This window comes from Thermobia domestica, chromosome 5, assembly GCF_964235325.1.
Source record: "Thermobia domestica chromosome 5, izTheDome1.hap1.1, whole genome shotgun sequence".
NCBI classification, from domain to species: domain Eukaryota; kingdom Metazoa; phylum Arthropoda; class Insecta; order Zygentoma; family Lepismatidae; genus Thermobia; species Thermobia domestica.
This window is the reverse complement of record NC_137458.1, coordinates 316515333-316531633: the sequence shown is the minus strand read 5'-3', so window position 1 is coordinate 316531633 and position 16301 is coordinate 316515333. Positions and strand designations below refer to the sequence as shown.

The 16301-nt window shown below is 38.3% G+C and overlaps 1 protein-coding gene across 1 annotated transcript in view; it reads right to left on the bottom strand.

Annotated features, from left to right (window-relative positions):
• Positions 1–16301, bottom strand: part of Rsph3 (Radial spoke head protein 3) — a 349537-nt gene that overhangs the window by 8564 nt on the left and 324672 nt on the right. Inside the window, exon 8 of the mRNA XM_081760454.1 lies at positions 10225–10434. Within this exon, the coding sequence (XP_081616580.1) occupies positions 10262–10434 (173 nt within the window). The 3' untranslated portion in view covers positions 10225–10261. The remainder of the gene's footprint in view (positions 1–10224; positions 10435–16301) is intronic.

Here is a 16301-nt window from a genome sequence, read left to right as displayed (position 1 = left end):
AATTTATCCCTTACTCCAGATTAAGAATTATCAGTTTTCTACCTTTTATTCTGCCAAGTATCTGCAAGGCTGTAACCAACAAGGTTTTCTTTGCAGGGGGGGCTACCTTTATATACTAAAAACAACCCGAAAGATTTATAATTATTAGAATTAATAACTCACCATGCAGAGACTACATTTATATATATTACACATATTATTATTATTATTATTATTATTATTATTATTATTATTATTATTATTATTATTATTATTATTATTATTATTAGAACAAAATTAGAATCACAAGTTGTGTAGTGAGAAATATCCGTTATCTGTAGAGCATTATATTGTACAAATATACGGAATACTTATGTTTACTACAGAAATCAGTACGAAGCATACGTTATCCATGTGCTACATACCTTCCCGCTTAGATGTTATATCATGCCGTTGCAGGATGTATGACACCTATCAGTCTCCTGTATATTACATACATATACGTATGTTACATACGTCAGCTATATGTTACATACGTCCATCAGAATGTAAGATCCTAACCGTCCATATATAGTTCTTTCGTTTGTAAGGAAAGTACGTTTTTTATTCGGAACATTTATACAGAAAGTACATATACAATATACTTTTTCAGTTATACGTTTAGTGTACGTTAAGTCCAAAAACTGCAGGATTTACACATGTAACCTACGTTTTTACGTATGCCACATACTGTTTTTTTTTCTCAGTGTAGGAAATATGCCAATAAACTTTTCATAGCGAAAGAAAAATGAGTGTAAGAAGCCCATTTGTTTGCTTTGGCATTTATTTGTGTAAATAAAAAGTTCAAGCTACTGAATGGCTGCCTCCAAAGTTCTTCCATAGATGGCAGAATATGACATGAACAGCATATTATCAATAAGAGTGTCATGTCGAAAACTTTTGGAAATATCATCATAATACAATATTTTCAGTATAGAAACCATACTCGAATTATAATCACAGTTTAGTACAAAGTTAATTCCTTTCTGCATGATTTTTTTTCTTTTAGCGAAAAATCTAACCAGTATTGGAAATCCTCATATGCGAACTTGAAAAATGAATTAAAACTTGAATTTTAGATTTTTCACTTAATTCCGACGAGAAATAAGTAAGTGCCATATATGACACACTTACAACTAGCAAAGAACATGCCAGATGACACCAACATCTCTTATTCATACACGTCAATATCTCACATAGCAGACAAAACAGTCATTTGATGCCTTTGATAAATCACAAAAAAAGCTAAAGTGAAAAAAGGGTATGTGCCATATATGGCACGGCATGCGGTAAGGGGTTAAGTTAATTTCATACCGCGCAGGACTGTATCATCTGCATCACTTTCCTGCGACTGCGCCTTGTCATTGTGTGACTCATCGAATTCCGACGTATAGAAAATATATAATGGTAAATGCATTACGTTATATACAAATAACCAAGAAAGTTCTGTCACTTTTAGTGGAGGTTTGTGTTCCATTCTCCCTCATACCGTGAGTTGAATGCGAATGGAGATAAGGTGAAGATCAGCTTTTGGTGTGGGTATATCCAACATACTACCTGGTGGTGACCGTTTAGCTACACCGTGAACTTGCGTAAGGGCAGAGTGAACATAGGACCTTTACCGAGTGTCATAAGGGCGTGTATGCTGTACGAGTTCAAACTGGGGTTAAACGCCGCTGCAGTGGTTGTTTAATATGTTTAAGGACTGTAAAGAAACACTTGAAGACGCACCACGTGCCGGCAGAACAACACATGTAGAAAATGAAGATCTTCAGACAGCAATTGAGGCGAACAGTGACTAGATATGTGACGAACTGGGACTACAATTCAATGTGGGTGGAGAGACCATTCGACAGCATTTCCATCAACTTGTGAAGCACTACAAGTTGGATTGATGATTTGACTCCGGGCCAGAAGGCAACACGAGCATATACCTTTGTTTCGTTGCTGTCTCGTCTGAGGAAGGAGCTATTTCCGGAAAGGATGTTGACATGTGATGAGAAGTGGGTCCTATACGAAGCTCCACGGTGCCGTCATCATTGGTTAGCATCCCATGAACCGGTTCCAAAACAGCCGAAAGCAGCACTACACCAGAAGGTCCTCCTGTGTATTTGGTGGACTACTCACCGGCATCGTTTATCTGGAACTGCTACCAGTTGGTCAGAGCATCAATGCAACTGTGTACGTCAGCAGTTGAGACGTGTTCAAGAAAAACTCAAAACTTTGGAGTTTCTGAATCGCAATGTGGCCCTCCCGTTACGGGACAACGCTAAGCCTTACGTGGCTAGGATGACCCGGGACACCATTCTACACCTTGGATGGGAAACATTACTGCATCCGCTGTACTGACCGGAAAATTGCACCGTTCGATTATCACCTGTTCCATTCCTTGAACAATTACCTAAGAGGACGCCAGTTCAAATCCCTAGTACAGGTGGAAAATGCACCATTTTTTATCTTCCAGGTACGTGTTAGGCGACATATCGATGTTCGAAGGTTGTTTTAAACGAAAGGTGATGGGTGAAAAATCGACGGAATTTTCTTGGTTACTTTTATAGTTCAATTGGAGTAACTCCTAAATTTTGCTACTAGTTGTATTTTCACTACTCTTTCAGGAGGGAGAAGGGGGTGTATTGAATAGATCTGAATATATCACGCGAGTACTGAATACGGAGTGATAATCCCCAGAAGAATCTTTTTAAAAAATGTTAAGAAATAGATTCACAGTGTATGTAATATTTTTCGCTGTTTTTTTTTTTTATTTTTTTCATTGAAATCATCTCAGAAACTTCGGATTGTATTTAATATATTCGACGTCGTACTACATATTTAGGCCAATACGGGCTACTGTAGGTCAAATGTAATTGCTTCGATTCGATAGCATCACAGAAATAGAAAAATCTTTCAGTTTAACATCCCACGATTACGGCTGTTAGGCTAAAGGTGACGGATGATTTAGGCAAGTGAATGACGATGGAAGAATTGATGGAATGAGAATATGAAAAAAGGAGCATCTTGAGAAAGCCTAGAGATACTATGTTGTCTACCACAAACAACTTAACCAGGAATCGAACCAGGGACGCCAGAAGTAAGGGCTCTATCACTGAACTATCGTGCTCCCGTCACAGATATAGGTAAAAGCTTCTATCTGAAACGAAGGAAGTTAATAAATGAGTAACGAACATTATTATTTTTAACGAATTTGGTTTACCAAAATTTCTTTATATACTTAAGAGTCTTCATCCTGGCGAAATTAAAATACCGCTAATTTTACAGTAATTATGTGATATCTTTAAATAGATAAAAGATAATTGAAATATGGAACAAGAGCGCCCTAGACAATATTATTTTGCGTGAGGTACCGTTATCACAAGTCACCTAGTGGCTTTCCGTTTTCAGCTGTTTAGAAACGCGAAAATAAATGCCGATTTTCAATATGGCTCGAAATCGAAAGCAGATAAGTGAGTCGTGATAACGGTTTCTTATGTAAAATAATATTGTCTAGGGCGCTCTTGTTCCACATTTCAATTATCTTTTATCTATTTGAAGATATCACATAATTACTGTAAAATTAGCGGTACTTTAATTTCGCCGGGATGAAGACTCTTAATGTCTGTTCGTGTGTGTCTTTCCGACTGGAAGACAAAAAATCTTAAAAACTATTTGCTTGTTCGCCATTTTGGCCAGAAGGTACAAGTCAAAAATTAGAAATCAAGTTCGTTAATGGAGGTTATCCATCTTCCGGAAGTAGTACAAAATCAACCATTTCCGGTTTTAACGTTAATCATTGTAAAGAAGCGTTCTTCTTTGGGGGAAATATATTTCACTTTCTAAGAATAGATACCATATTCTGTCTTAGTTCTCTATTCAAATCGGAAGTTGCCAGAATCAACCACTTCGGGTTTCTACGTTTATCACTATGGAATAAAATCGGAAATATATAACGAGAACCGATTTTCTGTAAGCAATTAAGCGTCCCAGGAATATTTATCACTGTGGCGTAAAATCGATAATAGATACCAAGAACCGGTTTTCTGTAAGCAATTAAGCGTCCCAAGAATATTGATCACTATGGAGTAAAACTTGGGTTAGATAACGATAACTGGTTTTCTGTAAGCAATTAAGTCACAAGAATATTGATCACTATGGAGTAAAATCGGTAATATATAACGAGAACCGGTTTTTTGTAAGCAATTATGCATTCCAATACCTCGGCTCTAACCTCTCTACTGGAACTGAAGTGGTAGAAGTCTATTATCACTTCTGTTTTTAATGTTAATAGAGAAAATACGACATACAAACGCAAACTTCTATACGTGACGTACACGTGATACTGCTACTTACTTATGTACAGTATTAGACCACTCATAAAACATGTAGTTCTTGAATCAAACTTGTCACACAATAAAGTGTGATTATGGCTGTGTCTGAAATATAATTTTAGAGATGTTTGAAGTATATGTATGTTCTAGAGACAGGCTGAACTATATTTTGCCCCCGAACCTAACTACAATGGGAGAGAGACACAGTCTTGGTTAAAGAGAAAAAAGATAAGCGAATATAGTAAAATGTATTGTTCCTCCTTTAGAACCACGTCAGCTGATGCTGTCCTCATACAATTGGGCGCTGAAGACTGGTAAAAGACAGGCTGGACAAGTCGATCCAAGAGGTAGTGAGCACTTGTTTCCCTGTTGGGAGCAAGTGGAAATCTTTAGAATCCAAAGTGGAATTCCCAGCAGCTGTGATTGATTCTGTGACTCACTTTATCACGCTGCTTGTCTGAATCTAATCCTGAAAAACCTCGAAGCAACCACATGACGCCAGCCGTTGCACTGCATGCTGGATTAAACACATTATCCAAAAGACAAGCATCACCTCTCGGCACTCACCCGTTTGTCTGTTGGTCGGAAAACACGTCAATGATTTACACGCGGTGCATTTCATTCAATGCACACCATTAAGCGCACTACGGATAGAAAAACAGTCTATCAAAAGGGGGAGCCAGCTTTCTACTTCTCCTCCATTAACTTTTTAGACGCGTGTGTTTGTTTATGTGTGTGTGTGTGACGTCGCTAGTCTATTTTAAGTTCTTATTAAGAATTAAGTTAAATATGCAACGTAATTTCCGAGTTGTAATCTTTGTTGAGGTGTTACTGTAGCTATCTATATGATGATATACTGTACATAGCTGTTAATAGAACGAAAATTCTCATGAAAACAGAGAAGTCGAATTTCAAACTTTAGCTCTAAACGTGGACACTAGGCGCGGCGGGAGTTGGGTTCAGTGGTTCATCTCTCGTGTGTGAGGTCCATCTTTCGATCCCAGCTCCTACCAAGTGAGCTTTATGGTGGACGAACACCGTATGCGTTGGTTTTCTCGGAGTTCGCCTGTTTCTTCCACTTTCTTCATTCCATCATTTTCTTCATTCCTCATCATTACCGACTCCTTTACCTACCCGGCATAAGCATGGGATGTAAAACTAAAGATTTTTTAAAGTAGGCTTTATGGTGGACTGAAACCATGTGGGTGAGTTTTCTCGGGATTCTCCCTTTTCCTCCTAGTTTTTTCCATTCTACCATTTCATTCATTCTCATAATCACAAGTCCCCTTACTCTTGGCACATAACAATAGGATGTTAAACTAAAAATTTGATTTCGTGCTCACTACGCAAAATCGACGAAAAAAAGGTCTAGAAGCTTTCAAAATATGGATATGGAGAAGAATTCAAAGAATGAACTGAGGTAAACGGAAGATAATCAAATATTATGAATGACTTTCGAAATGTGAGTGTGGAGACGAATTGAGAGAATAAACTGAACCAAACCGATGACCAACGATGAACTATTAGGAATGGAGACTTGCGAAATGAGATGTAGAGAATAATAGAGAAATTTATTTAATTCGGCCGGAAAATGAATGAGAAAGTGTTACAAATAATAGGAGAGAGAAGAACAATATTGAACACAGTAAGAAAGAGGAAGAGAAACTGTTTTGGACATTGGCTAGAAAGGAACTATATTCTAAGGAACGGGATAGAAAATACCGTGGAAAGGAAAAGAGAGACGAGATTGCAGTATAAGGACAATAGCTTTTTAACGTTCCAAACTTGAAATTAAGAAATAGAACGAAAAGAAGTTGGATTCATAGAGGAAATAGCTACATGACGATGAAGTGGTCAGCTGAAGACCGTGATGCATGAATCGCCTCAGTTTTGCGGCGAGTGACTTGCCAATAATGTCAGAATACTTATAATGATTGTTTGTAAATGAAATGAAATCTTTGAGTTTAATGTCGCACAATTATGCCCGTTAGGCTAAAGGAGACGGATGATTAAGGTAAGTAAATGATAATGGAAGAAATGGCGGAATGAGAATGTGGGGGGAAACGGGGGTACCCGAGGAAACCCACAGACACGATGTTGTTTACCACAAACTTCCTAGGCCAGAGATCGAACCAAGGATCCCATACACCAGAGATAACAGCTCTACCACTAACCAACCGTGCCCTCTATAATGATTATTTGTATAGCGAGTTGCTGGCGCTTTAAATTTTCATTCCTTTAATACTTTGTATCCAAGGGCACCGATCCTGGGGAAACCGAGGGGGCCCGCCCTCCTCAAAGCTCATGTGGGCCCTCTCATTGTATTTGTAAATTTATAATATTTGGCATAATCTGAATGCAATTTGTCTTAAAAATCCTCGTATATGCTTTCTGCATCTGAATGCTCCCCCCCCCCCCCCGCAAATTTGCAGAGAAATCGGTGCCCTTGTGTGTATCAATAAGAATTATTCGTTGCCTTTTACAGTCATTCACGAAAGTAAATAGAACATTTCATTTGTAATCTGTACAGAAAATAAGCTATTTTCTCTTGACGAAGGTTGGACAGTAATCAACATACCAGAACTCGGTTGCACGATAATAATACAATAAACAACAATGTATAATAATGTCATCAGCTGAAATTCCATGGTACTTATAGTTATAATTTCATACATCTAGCTAAACTAAGGTTGTTAGATTTTGTAAACGAAAACCGGGACACCAATCTCTGACTATATGTAAGGTCAGGGTTTCCTATTTATTTGGTAAGAATCAATAATTACCTATCTTTTCCCGGTTACTACTCACAATTTTCCAGTTCATTCTATACACAGTTCAGTGGCGGATCCAGGGGTCCCCAGAGGAAAAAAGTTTTTTTTTTTAATTTTATATATAAATTAAGTTTGGAGCTCTTAAAAGTAGCTCTAAGTAGTAGTATTACAACCCACCGCCCCCAAGAAGTCCGTCCTGGATCCGCCCCTGACACAGTTAACAAATGAAACCCCACAAGGGATGTACCTATAAACAATGTGATAAGGCAATGCAATAAGAGCTGCCTAGTGTTCTTTATTCTGATTTGTTGTTTTAACAGGTTCTAAATATTGCACCAATTACGACACACCCAGCTCCAATTTATGATTGAAGAGAAACTCTTTGTTTCGTTGTGTCATGATCTTAGTGAGAAACACTATCCTAAGAGAATTACAAATTTAGCATTTAGCAAGAAAAAATAAACATTTACGCTAAATTCAGAATGAGAAACAAAAAGAAAATCTCTTTAAAGACTTACTCGGGCTCTCCAAAAGTTTGGCAGAAAAAAAAACTATCAAAATTAAACAATGCGTTTAACTGTTACTTCTTGTGCTAAAGTAAGTTATTATGGAATATTAACCTCAAAATTACTGAAAATTTTATCAGACAAGGGAATAGACAACTCAGTTCTGTAATCGTTGAAGTAGGCCGGATTTCAAATGAAACTTGAAAACCTTCCGTTTATACTTGTATGTGAGACATACTAGTTCTTGCGGGCTGAATTTGTTTCAATCTGAAGATCGAAAACCGGGAGAAACAGGCGTCCCTAAAGCCTTTTCCGGGACAATTAATTTTGTCATTGAAAACCGGGATTTCTGGCAGCCCTATGCCAAACATGTACAGGTATTAGTTTACTCTATCATCCTAAATGTAGATGTAGGTGGCTGCGTGGTAGAATATTTATTTCTGGTTTAAGGGGTCCATGGATCAATCCCGGGCCATGTGAGTTTGTGGTGGACAACACCGTATCCATGGGTTTTCTCGAGGTACGTGTAAACGATTTCTAAGTGTTGGCCCTCTATTTTCTGGCCAACATTAATGATCATCTACCAAGTAGTTCTTGAGACCTTTTCACTCCACAGACGGACACACAAATAGAATAAATATAGTGTACAAAGATATTGTGGTGCGCCAAACCTTCTGACGATTACCATTCCAAAACTGAGGAATATCCTATCTTTGATAGTAAGGCGTGAAGCCTCCACATGGTACATTTGAACCTGAGTACAGTATGTAATTGAATTAAACACGCTTTGTATGTATTCCTGAGGAATCGCCCACCATGCTACTTGCATGCAACTCCACAAGACACAACACTGCTGTAAGACTGTGACAACCAACATACAGAACGACCATATTCCGCGTTGGATTGGCGATATCTTAGGTAACTGTGAAGTCCAGGAAATCAGCGTCACCCATCATTCTTGCACATCCCAGAATACATGTGGCTGGGCATTGTCTTGATGAAATATGGCGCCCGGAATAGTCTGAAAGAGATGTATAATCTAGATTTCCAGAAACTTCTTGATGACTTTACTCTCAATGAATAACAGTCAAGATCATATCCTTTATCTAATAACGCTCACTCCAATTTCAACTGTCGCTAGGCTGCTACGAAACTTGGCAATACACGCTGAAAGATTCTGCTCATAATGATAACATCTGCCGCGAACGCAGCTATCACTCTACGTACGTTTAAGGTTACTGTAAAGGGACAGGTTTTGCCGATAGATGTCACTACAGTCTTCGTATCTCTCCCATGTATTTTTTACCTTTCACGAAAATTTTAAGTTTCTTTTATAAATTTCAACCTGGAGACTTCAAATTTTTAGAGAAGGAACTTCTTAACCTATTAAAAGGAACAATCCGTGCCAATTTTTTTATTTAGAATTTTCTTCATTGTTGAAACAGTTCGATTGTTAAAGGTTTGAATATCCATTTCAACAATCAAGCCATTTCAACAATGAAGAAAATTCTAAATAAAAAATCGGCACGGATTATTGCCTTTGATAGATTATGAAGTTTCTTTTATAAAAAATTGAAGTCTGTAGGTTGAAACTTGTAAGAGAAATCGTGAATCCTCGTGAAAGATAAAAAAAAAATACATGGGAGAGATACGAAGACAGTAGTGCCATCTATCGGCAAAACTTGTCATTTTTAACCAACCTTAAGCAGGACTCATCCAAAAACATATCCGTCTGCCAGTCGGCACGGTAATGGATCCAGTGAGTGCGACACTGTTTTATTTTTTTGTTGAGTTTAACATCCCACGGCTGTGCACCCAGGCTAAGGGAGACGGTGATGATGATATTGATGATAACGACAAAATAAAAAAAAGTGAAAGGAAACGGAAGAGCCGCTTGTCCATCACAAAGCCTACGTGGAGGGGCTGGGATCGAATCCTGGACACAACGCGCCTGAGGTGAGCTCCACTGTATGTTGTTTTCTGTTATAACGAAACATTACAACGCAATCTCACGTAGATTAAACTGTAATATATTGTTTAACCTCTTTAATCGTGACCTTGTTTTTAATAGTTACTCCTCAGGTAGGGTTTTTATCTGGGGAATGGCAGAACCATTCCGAGTAGGGTCTCTAGATGCACTTTCTGAGAACAAACAAATCTTTTATACTAAATGCGTCTATAGACGCTTTCTCCGACTTAGTAACTCTTCGGAGCGCGTCTAAAGAGGCGTTCTCCATTAAAGGGTTAATATCCTGTAATAGAATTATGATTTTTTTTTCTTATTAGAGCGAGGTTACAGTTTTGCTGTGTAAAAAAAAAAAAAAAAAAAGTGTCCCATAAAGAATGAAAGTTTTGAAATGCCTGCCATTTCTGTTCTAGTAAATTGGTGAAGCGCTCCATTCCTACCCGTACAGAAAACAAATGACGATCATGCGCACTCCGTGACTAAGTACAAAGACAACAGATGAAAACATGTAACATTCAGTGTTGCCAACTTATTACAACAGAAATGGCGGGCATTTCAAAATTTCCGTTCTTTGTGGGGCATCCTATATTATTAATAGTAAAGGAAATTATGATACATGTATAAAGACGAATTAAACTTACAATTTTTAGAAAAAAATATCCTTTTTATTCGCCCCCTTTAGTCTTCTTCCCCAGCACCTTCTTCCGGTTCTTCTTCCTCTTCTGCCTCTTCTTCTGCTGCTTGTTGTTCCTGTTCCTCAGCAATTAACTCCTCCATGGCCTCTCGTTCTTCTCGTTCGTGGAGAGTTATGTACGTTTCACGTTGCTTTTGCAAAATCAGACGAACCATATCTGCAAATTAAAAAGATTGTTTCTGTATTTACAGTTAAGTTTTACTGTTTTACTGTTAAGTTTTACTGTTAAGTTTTCAAATATTATTGTCTGTGGCGTATTTAAGGGGGGCTTCCGGGCTTAAGCCCCCGAAATCTTACTTACTATAGTAAAGTAAATGAAATATCTTGCAGAATTTCACATTACGAATTTTACTCCACTGGTCTCTGTGGATGTGGAAAGGAACTTCAGAATCTACAAATACATTCTATCTCCAAATAGAAATGTGCGTAGAGTATAACAACTAAGTTTTCCTTCCCGTTTATAGATACAGTATGTAATAACCTACTCAATGCTTTAAAGGAGTCCAGAAAAATACGTAGTACGTATAGTTTATATTGTTTTCAATTAGCTGAAAGGACACTTCTCAAAATAATATAGAGAAATATCACCTTTTAGTCGTTTTTCGCCTCATTTCATAACGCTTTTTCCCTACGAAAACAGCTAATTTTGATATTATTCATTACTAGAGCAACGATAAATCTCATTATTTTTAGCTTTCTAATCCTATTGACAGAAATAATTCAGATATGAGAAAATGCAATTAGATGTATTCCGATAAGTTTGACATCGTGGCCAATGAAAAGACACATTTCGTTGGCCACCGTCTGACATAATGTGACAGGCTTTCTTTGATCAGTCTGATCTGACACTATAAAACTCAGATTTGTTTAAATCACGCTCAATTTAATGTAAGAGAGTTGATACAAATTTCATCCGATTAGTCTACTATGAAGTGGAGAATTTTTTCTGCAATCGCTATAATTGTTAGAATCACTTCTATTTAACAGAATATAGTTAGATTTACTCCAGTCAATTTGATTTGACAGAACTCAATCATATTTAATGGATCAGTTCAACGGCGCCGACTTTCCATTATGTATGTTGGTGCATATGTTAGCAGCCTATATGTTTTCAGAAAAGTCTCGATATTTGGTTGATTTATATTTAGTTAAATTCTTTTTATGAACACTGTCATAAAGGGCTGTGCTCTGATAAAGTAAAATATATCGCTACTATAAGGATAAGTTGGGGCTGCCTTAGGTCAGTCGGTAACACGGTTGATTTAAACGCAAGAGAAACGGATTCAAACCCGGGTCCAAACCAAAACTCTTGTGGGTGTGGGTCCCGGAGCACTCACGTAGTCGGCGCGCTTGGATCAATCTGATCTGATGTGGAGAATTCACTCAGATTTGCTACATTCAGACTGATACGTTGTGCCTGATTCATTAAGATTTATTCCGATCAGTCTCATATATTGTGAAAGAATTTCTTCACATTGCCTCCAATCAGGATGAACTAAAAGAGGATTCTACATAAATTCGTCCCAGTTACTTCGGTCTTGCATATCAGAGCGATTTCTGATGTGGTTCCTGGTGCATTCTGCGGACAGATAGAATTAGCAAATCATAGGGCTTATGTCTTAGTTTTCAGGATAAGTTGAAAAGAAAGAAGTGAGTCAGGGCAATGACAAGCAATTTTGGATTGTTTACAATACAAGAAGACACGTTCTGGAAAAGTGTGTGTACAAGAACTTCTTCAAAATTTATCATATGATCCTGATATCAGTCCAATAAGAGAAGAGAAAGTGCCTCATGAGAAATTAATTTCTGTTTGATATTTTAAACAAGTTTCAGCCCGATTGGAAGAATAAATATCAAAAATAAAAGAAAGTTTGTTCATAAATAGTATAAGAATGGTTGGGTTAATTCAATAGAATGGCTCTTCGTTACCCTAATTGTGTTAAATCTTGACACATGCCTAAAGTTACTTCAACTTTATTGTATTTTGGAGTAAACTCTCAAAATGGTAGTGATTATATCATGTACATGGTATGGTGATTGTTAATACTGTAATATCCTTCGCATGATTCTGTTTACAAATAACCAAGACGTGCTTTACGAACTAAAGTCCAACACACTTGTTTCTGCCGCGATCGTTGTACAGCACAGTGTTGCAATCTAAATATCGAAAAGAATAACTACCAAGCATTGTAAAAAAAAAAAAAAAATACACTAACGCAAATGAATAACATGTACAGCCTATTAATAAAGAGAGCTTACCTTATTCCAATGGCTACAAACATAATAAGGCTAAGACTAATGGCACACTTCACGCATTAATTAGTCTAATTCTTCTATTCCTGACAAGTCCTCCCCAATCTCCGAGGCCGTGTCAGTTGATTCAGGATCTCCTGAGAAGTCCTCCTCAATCTCCGAGGCTGTGTCAGTTGATTCAGGGTCTACGTAAATTACGAAAGGTGCCGATGCAGCATTATCTTCATATTCATCTATCAGACCCTCGCACTCCATAAACTCATTCTCAATCTCTTCCACAAGACGACACCTTGAGCCCCATTCTTCGCTTGTGACACTCTCAAATTTGCATTGTGCGAGCTGCATGACCGCATCCAAATTAAAGGTTGTGTTGCGATATGCCACCCAGTTCTTCACTAGTGCCCATATTTTTTCTATTAGCTTTAATTCAGGGTGATATGGTGGAAACCTTAATGCACAATGTACGTATTTATTTAGCAAGGAGTCAACTTTGTAGGTTACATGTTTAGGTTTGTGTAATTTGATTAATTCGTACAGCTCAGGTCGTGTCATGTCAGGCTTGAAAGGTAACCCCTTTTTTTGAAGCCATCTCTGCATATCTTTTAAAAAAAAGTCATTAAGAATCTTGAGTGGGGGCAGGATTTAATTATGCGTTGTAATACGATGCATTGTCTAAAACAATAACAGATCTGGGTGAAAGATTAGGAATTAGTTTTTCTCGAAGCCATTTCATGAAATTATCGCTGTTCATGTCATCGTGGTAGTCCCCTGATTTCGAATTAGATTTAAACATTAGTAAAGCATTAGGAACAAGCCCATCCTTACCTCCGGCGTGAACTATCACAAGACGTCGTCCCTTGGACATAGGCACCCGAAAACATTTGCCAGAATCGTCTGACCAACCATATTCTGGAGTATGGGAACTATGTAAATATGTTTCATCTAATTTACATATGATTGGTCGTCCTTCCCGTCTAAAATGCATTATTTGTGTCAAGAACCGCGTTCTTTGAGCACGAATCTCTTGCTTTTCGGTTAAAATGGTTCTATTATTTGGTGTCTTCCTCCACTTAAAACCCAGCTTATGCAGTAAGCGTCTCAAACTCTCTTTACTACCCGCAAAATGTAATTCTTCTTGTAATGTCGTGTGCAATTTGCTAAGTGTTAGCACTTGCTTTTCACGCATAGCATAGTCATACACACACCTACGGATGACACATTCATCGAAATTGTCCACTGAAGATTTAGGTGCTGGTTTTGGTCTTCTCTTTCCAGGAGTAAAGAATGATGTGGAAGGCCCTTCTAACGACTCAAGAACTTCTCTTTCCGTCACAACTGCTCGAATTGTTCGTTCCGGAACCCGGGTTGCAGCTGCCGCTCTTTTACCAACATGTTTAATTGGAATATTAACACCTTCACTAGCTTCCATCTTCAGAAATGAATGAACATTACTCACAATTTCTCTCGCTTGGCTATGTAAAGTCTTTGTTTTCAATTTAGACAACACTGGAGGGATTGTGCAAATAAACGTTTTTACAAGCGTAAAACTTAAAAACTAGGAATAGGCTATCTACAAAACTTTCAACACTAAAAAAAAAAAAAAAAAAAAAAAAAAAAACACTCCGAGCTTTTTTTTTTTTAAGCCTGTCTTCACCACAGTTCGAAAAACGCGCATAATTAGAAAAAGGCACTTCAACACCACTAATCTCTATTGTCGTATGCTAATAAGTTTTTTTTTTTTTTTAAACAATGATCTTTCTAGAAAGAAATCTTGCAGAATACTCCTGCTTCTGAAAGATATATTTTTGCTGCTTTTGTCTGCCGTTGGCAACACTACATTTTATTCAGCGAATTATAGTTCAGCATGGAAAGAACAATATGCGTCATAATGAAAGGTGTCATGCGCAGTTGCCAAACTTACTTCAGCGAAAAGGACAGAGAACGATATGGAAGATAAATTCGCATAGGACTTTTAAATTATCTTTCCTCCTCGGTGTCAAGAATTTAACTGACTATTGTGGCAATATAGCAGGTGCTGGAAAGAAGGGGGCGAAGAAATGCATGTAAGAAGGGCAGGGTGTGAAGCATTTGTATCGCGGCAGAGACTTCTGTGTCGAGCTCTACCACAGAGGCAGACGACAGAAACATCAGCACAACCACTCATCACGTGATGGAAGAGGAACAGTAGCGCCAGAGCTACACAGGAGCAGCTAAAACCCAGGAGGATCTATAACGATACGATCATAATAATGTTATCAATGATCAGAGGCGCAATAAATGAGCAGGAATATATATTGAAAAAGAAAAAGTTTTGTTGATTAGGTTGTCATGGATATATGGTAGGTTGTCAAGAAGGTATGATTGTTATGAAGACAAATATTTTGTGATGTGGATACTTGTAGTCATCTTCCAGAATTAAAGAAGTGTTAAAATCTTCCACACAGCAGCAAATGGTAAAACTTGTTATTTATTAATATAATTACATATAGTTAAATGTAAAAATATAGATCACGATATACGTAAATAGAGATCTCGTTATAGATCACAGCAACTGGTATCAGTCTCTGGCTGGTCAAGTTCCCTTCCTTAGCTTGCAGTGAAGCTCTGTCGGAACTCTAACGCTTCTTTCTTTGATTGCAGTAGAGCATTGAGAGATTCCTTGCCACAGAACCACCTAGCTTGCAGTGGAGCTTCGTGGTTATCCCTTCCTGCTTAGCTTGAAGTGGAGCTTTGTCGGGACTCTAACTTCTCCCTCTTCACTTAGCTTTCTTTGTGAGGAATCCTTCCCTAGCCTATCAGATCTTGGGGCGCCTACATTTCCCTAAACATTAGAATTTGTACTTATTTTGTATCATACAGGGTTTGTCCGGGAAGTAATAGGACTGATTTTATTCCGCCATGACTGCACTTCGGAGCGTGCGCGCACCGACTGGATCCGGTAGAGGGCGTTCCTAGCTAACGAACGAGAGGCTGGTCAGTTGTCTCCGAGCACACGGAGAGTCAGGACAGGCTTTTTCGTGCGACGTGTTTCTGTGAGTGGTGCAAGCCGAAAATGCAGCGTTCGTTAGAGCAGAGGTACGCGATTAAATTCTGTGTTAAACTCGGTAAATCTGCGACAGAGACGTTTGATATGATCAAGCAGGCTTACCCAGATGATACTTTAGCAAGAAGTGGTGTGTTTCAGTGGCACAAGGCCTTTTTGAAGGGCCGGGAAGAGGTCGCAGATGAAGACCGTGCTGGAAGACCTTCGACTTCGACAAACACCGACAATGTGACTCGTGTGCGCGAAGTTTTGAACTCAGACCGTCGACTAAGTATTCGTTTAATTGCCCAGATGTTAAATTTACCAAAAACTGTGGTTCATGAAATTGTGACGGAGCATTTGAACATGCGCAAGGTGTGCGCGAAGATTGTCCCAAAAGTGCTCACTGACGACCAGAAATTGCGGCGAGTGGAATTGTGCCAAGAAAATTTGAACATGTGTGAAAGTGACCCCCAATTTTTGAATAACGTAATCACAGGTGACGAATCATGGATCTTTGAGTATGATCCCGAGACAAAGAGGCAATCTTCCGAGTGGCACACGCCGGCGTCTCCTCGCCCAAAAAGGGAAGAATGAGCAAATCCAAAGTGAAAACGATGCTCATTGTCTTTTTTGACATCAAAGGCATCGTCCACCATGAATTTGTTCCTCCTGGACAAACCGTCAACGCCAAGTTTTACGTGGAAGTGCTCAAGAGACTCAAACGAAGGGTCAATCGGGTCCGACCA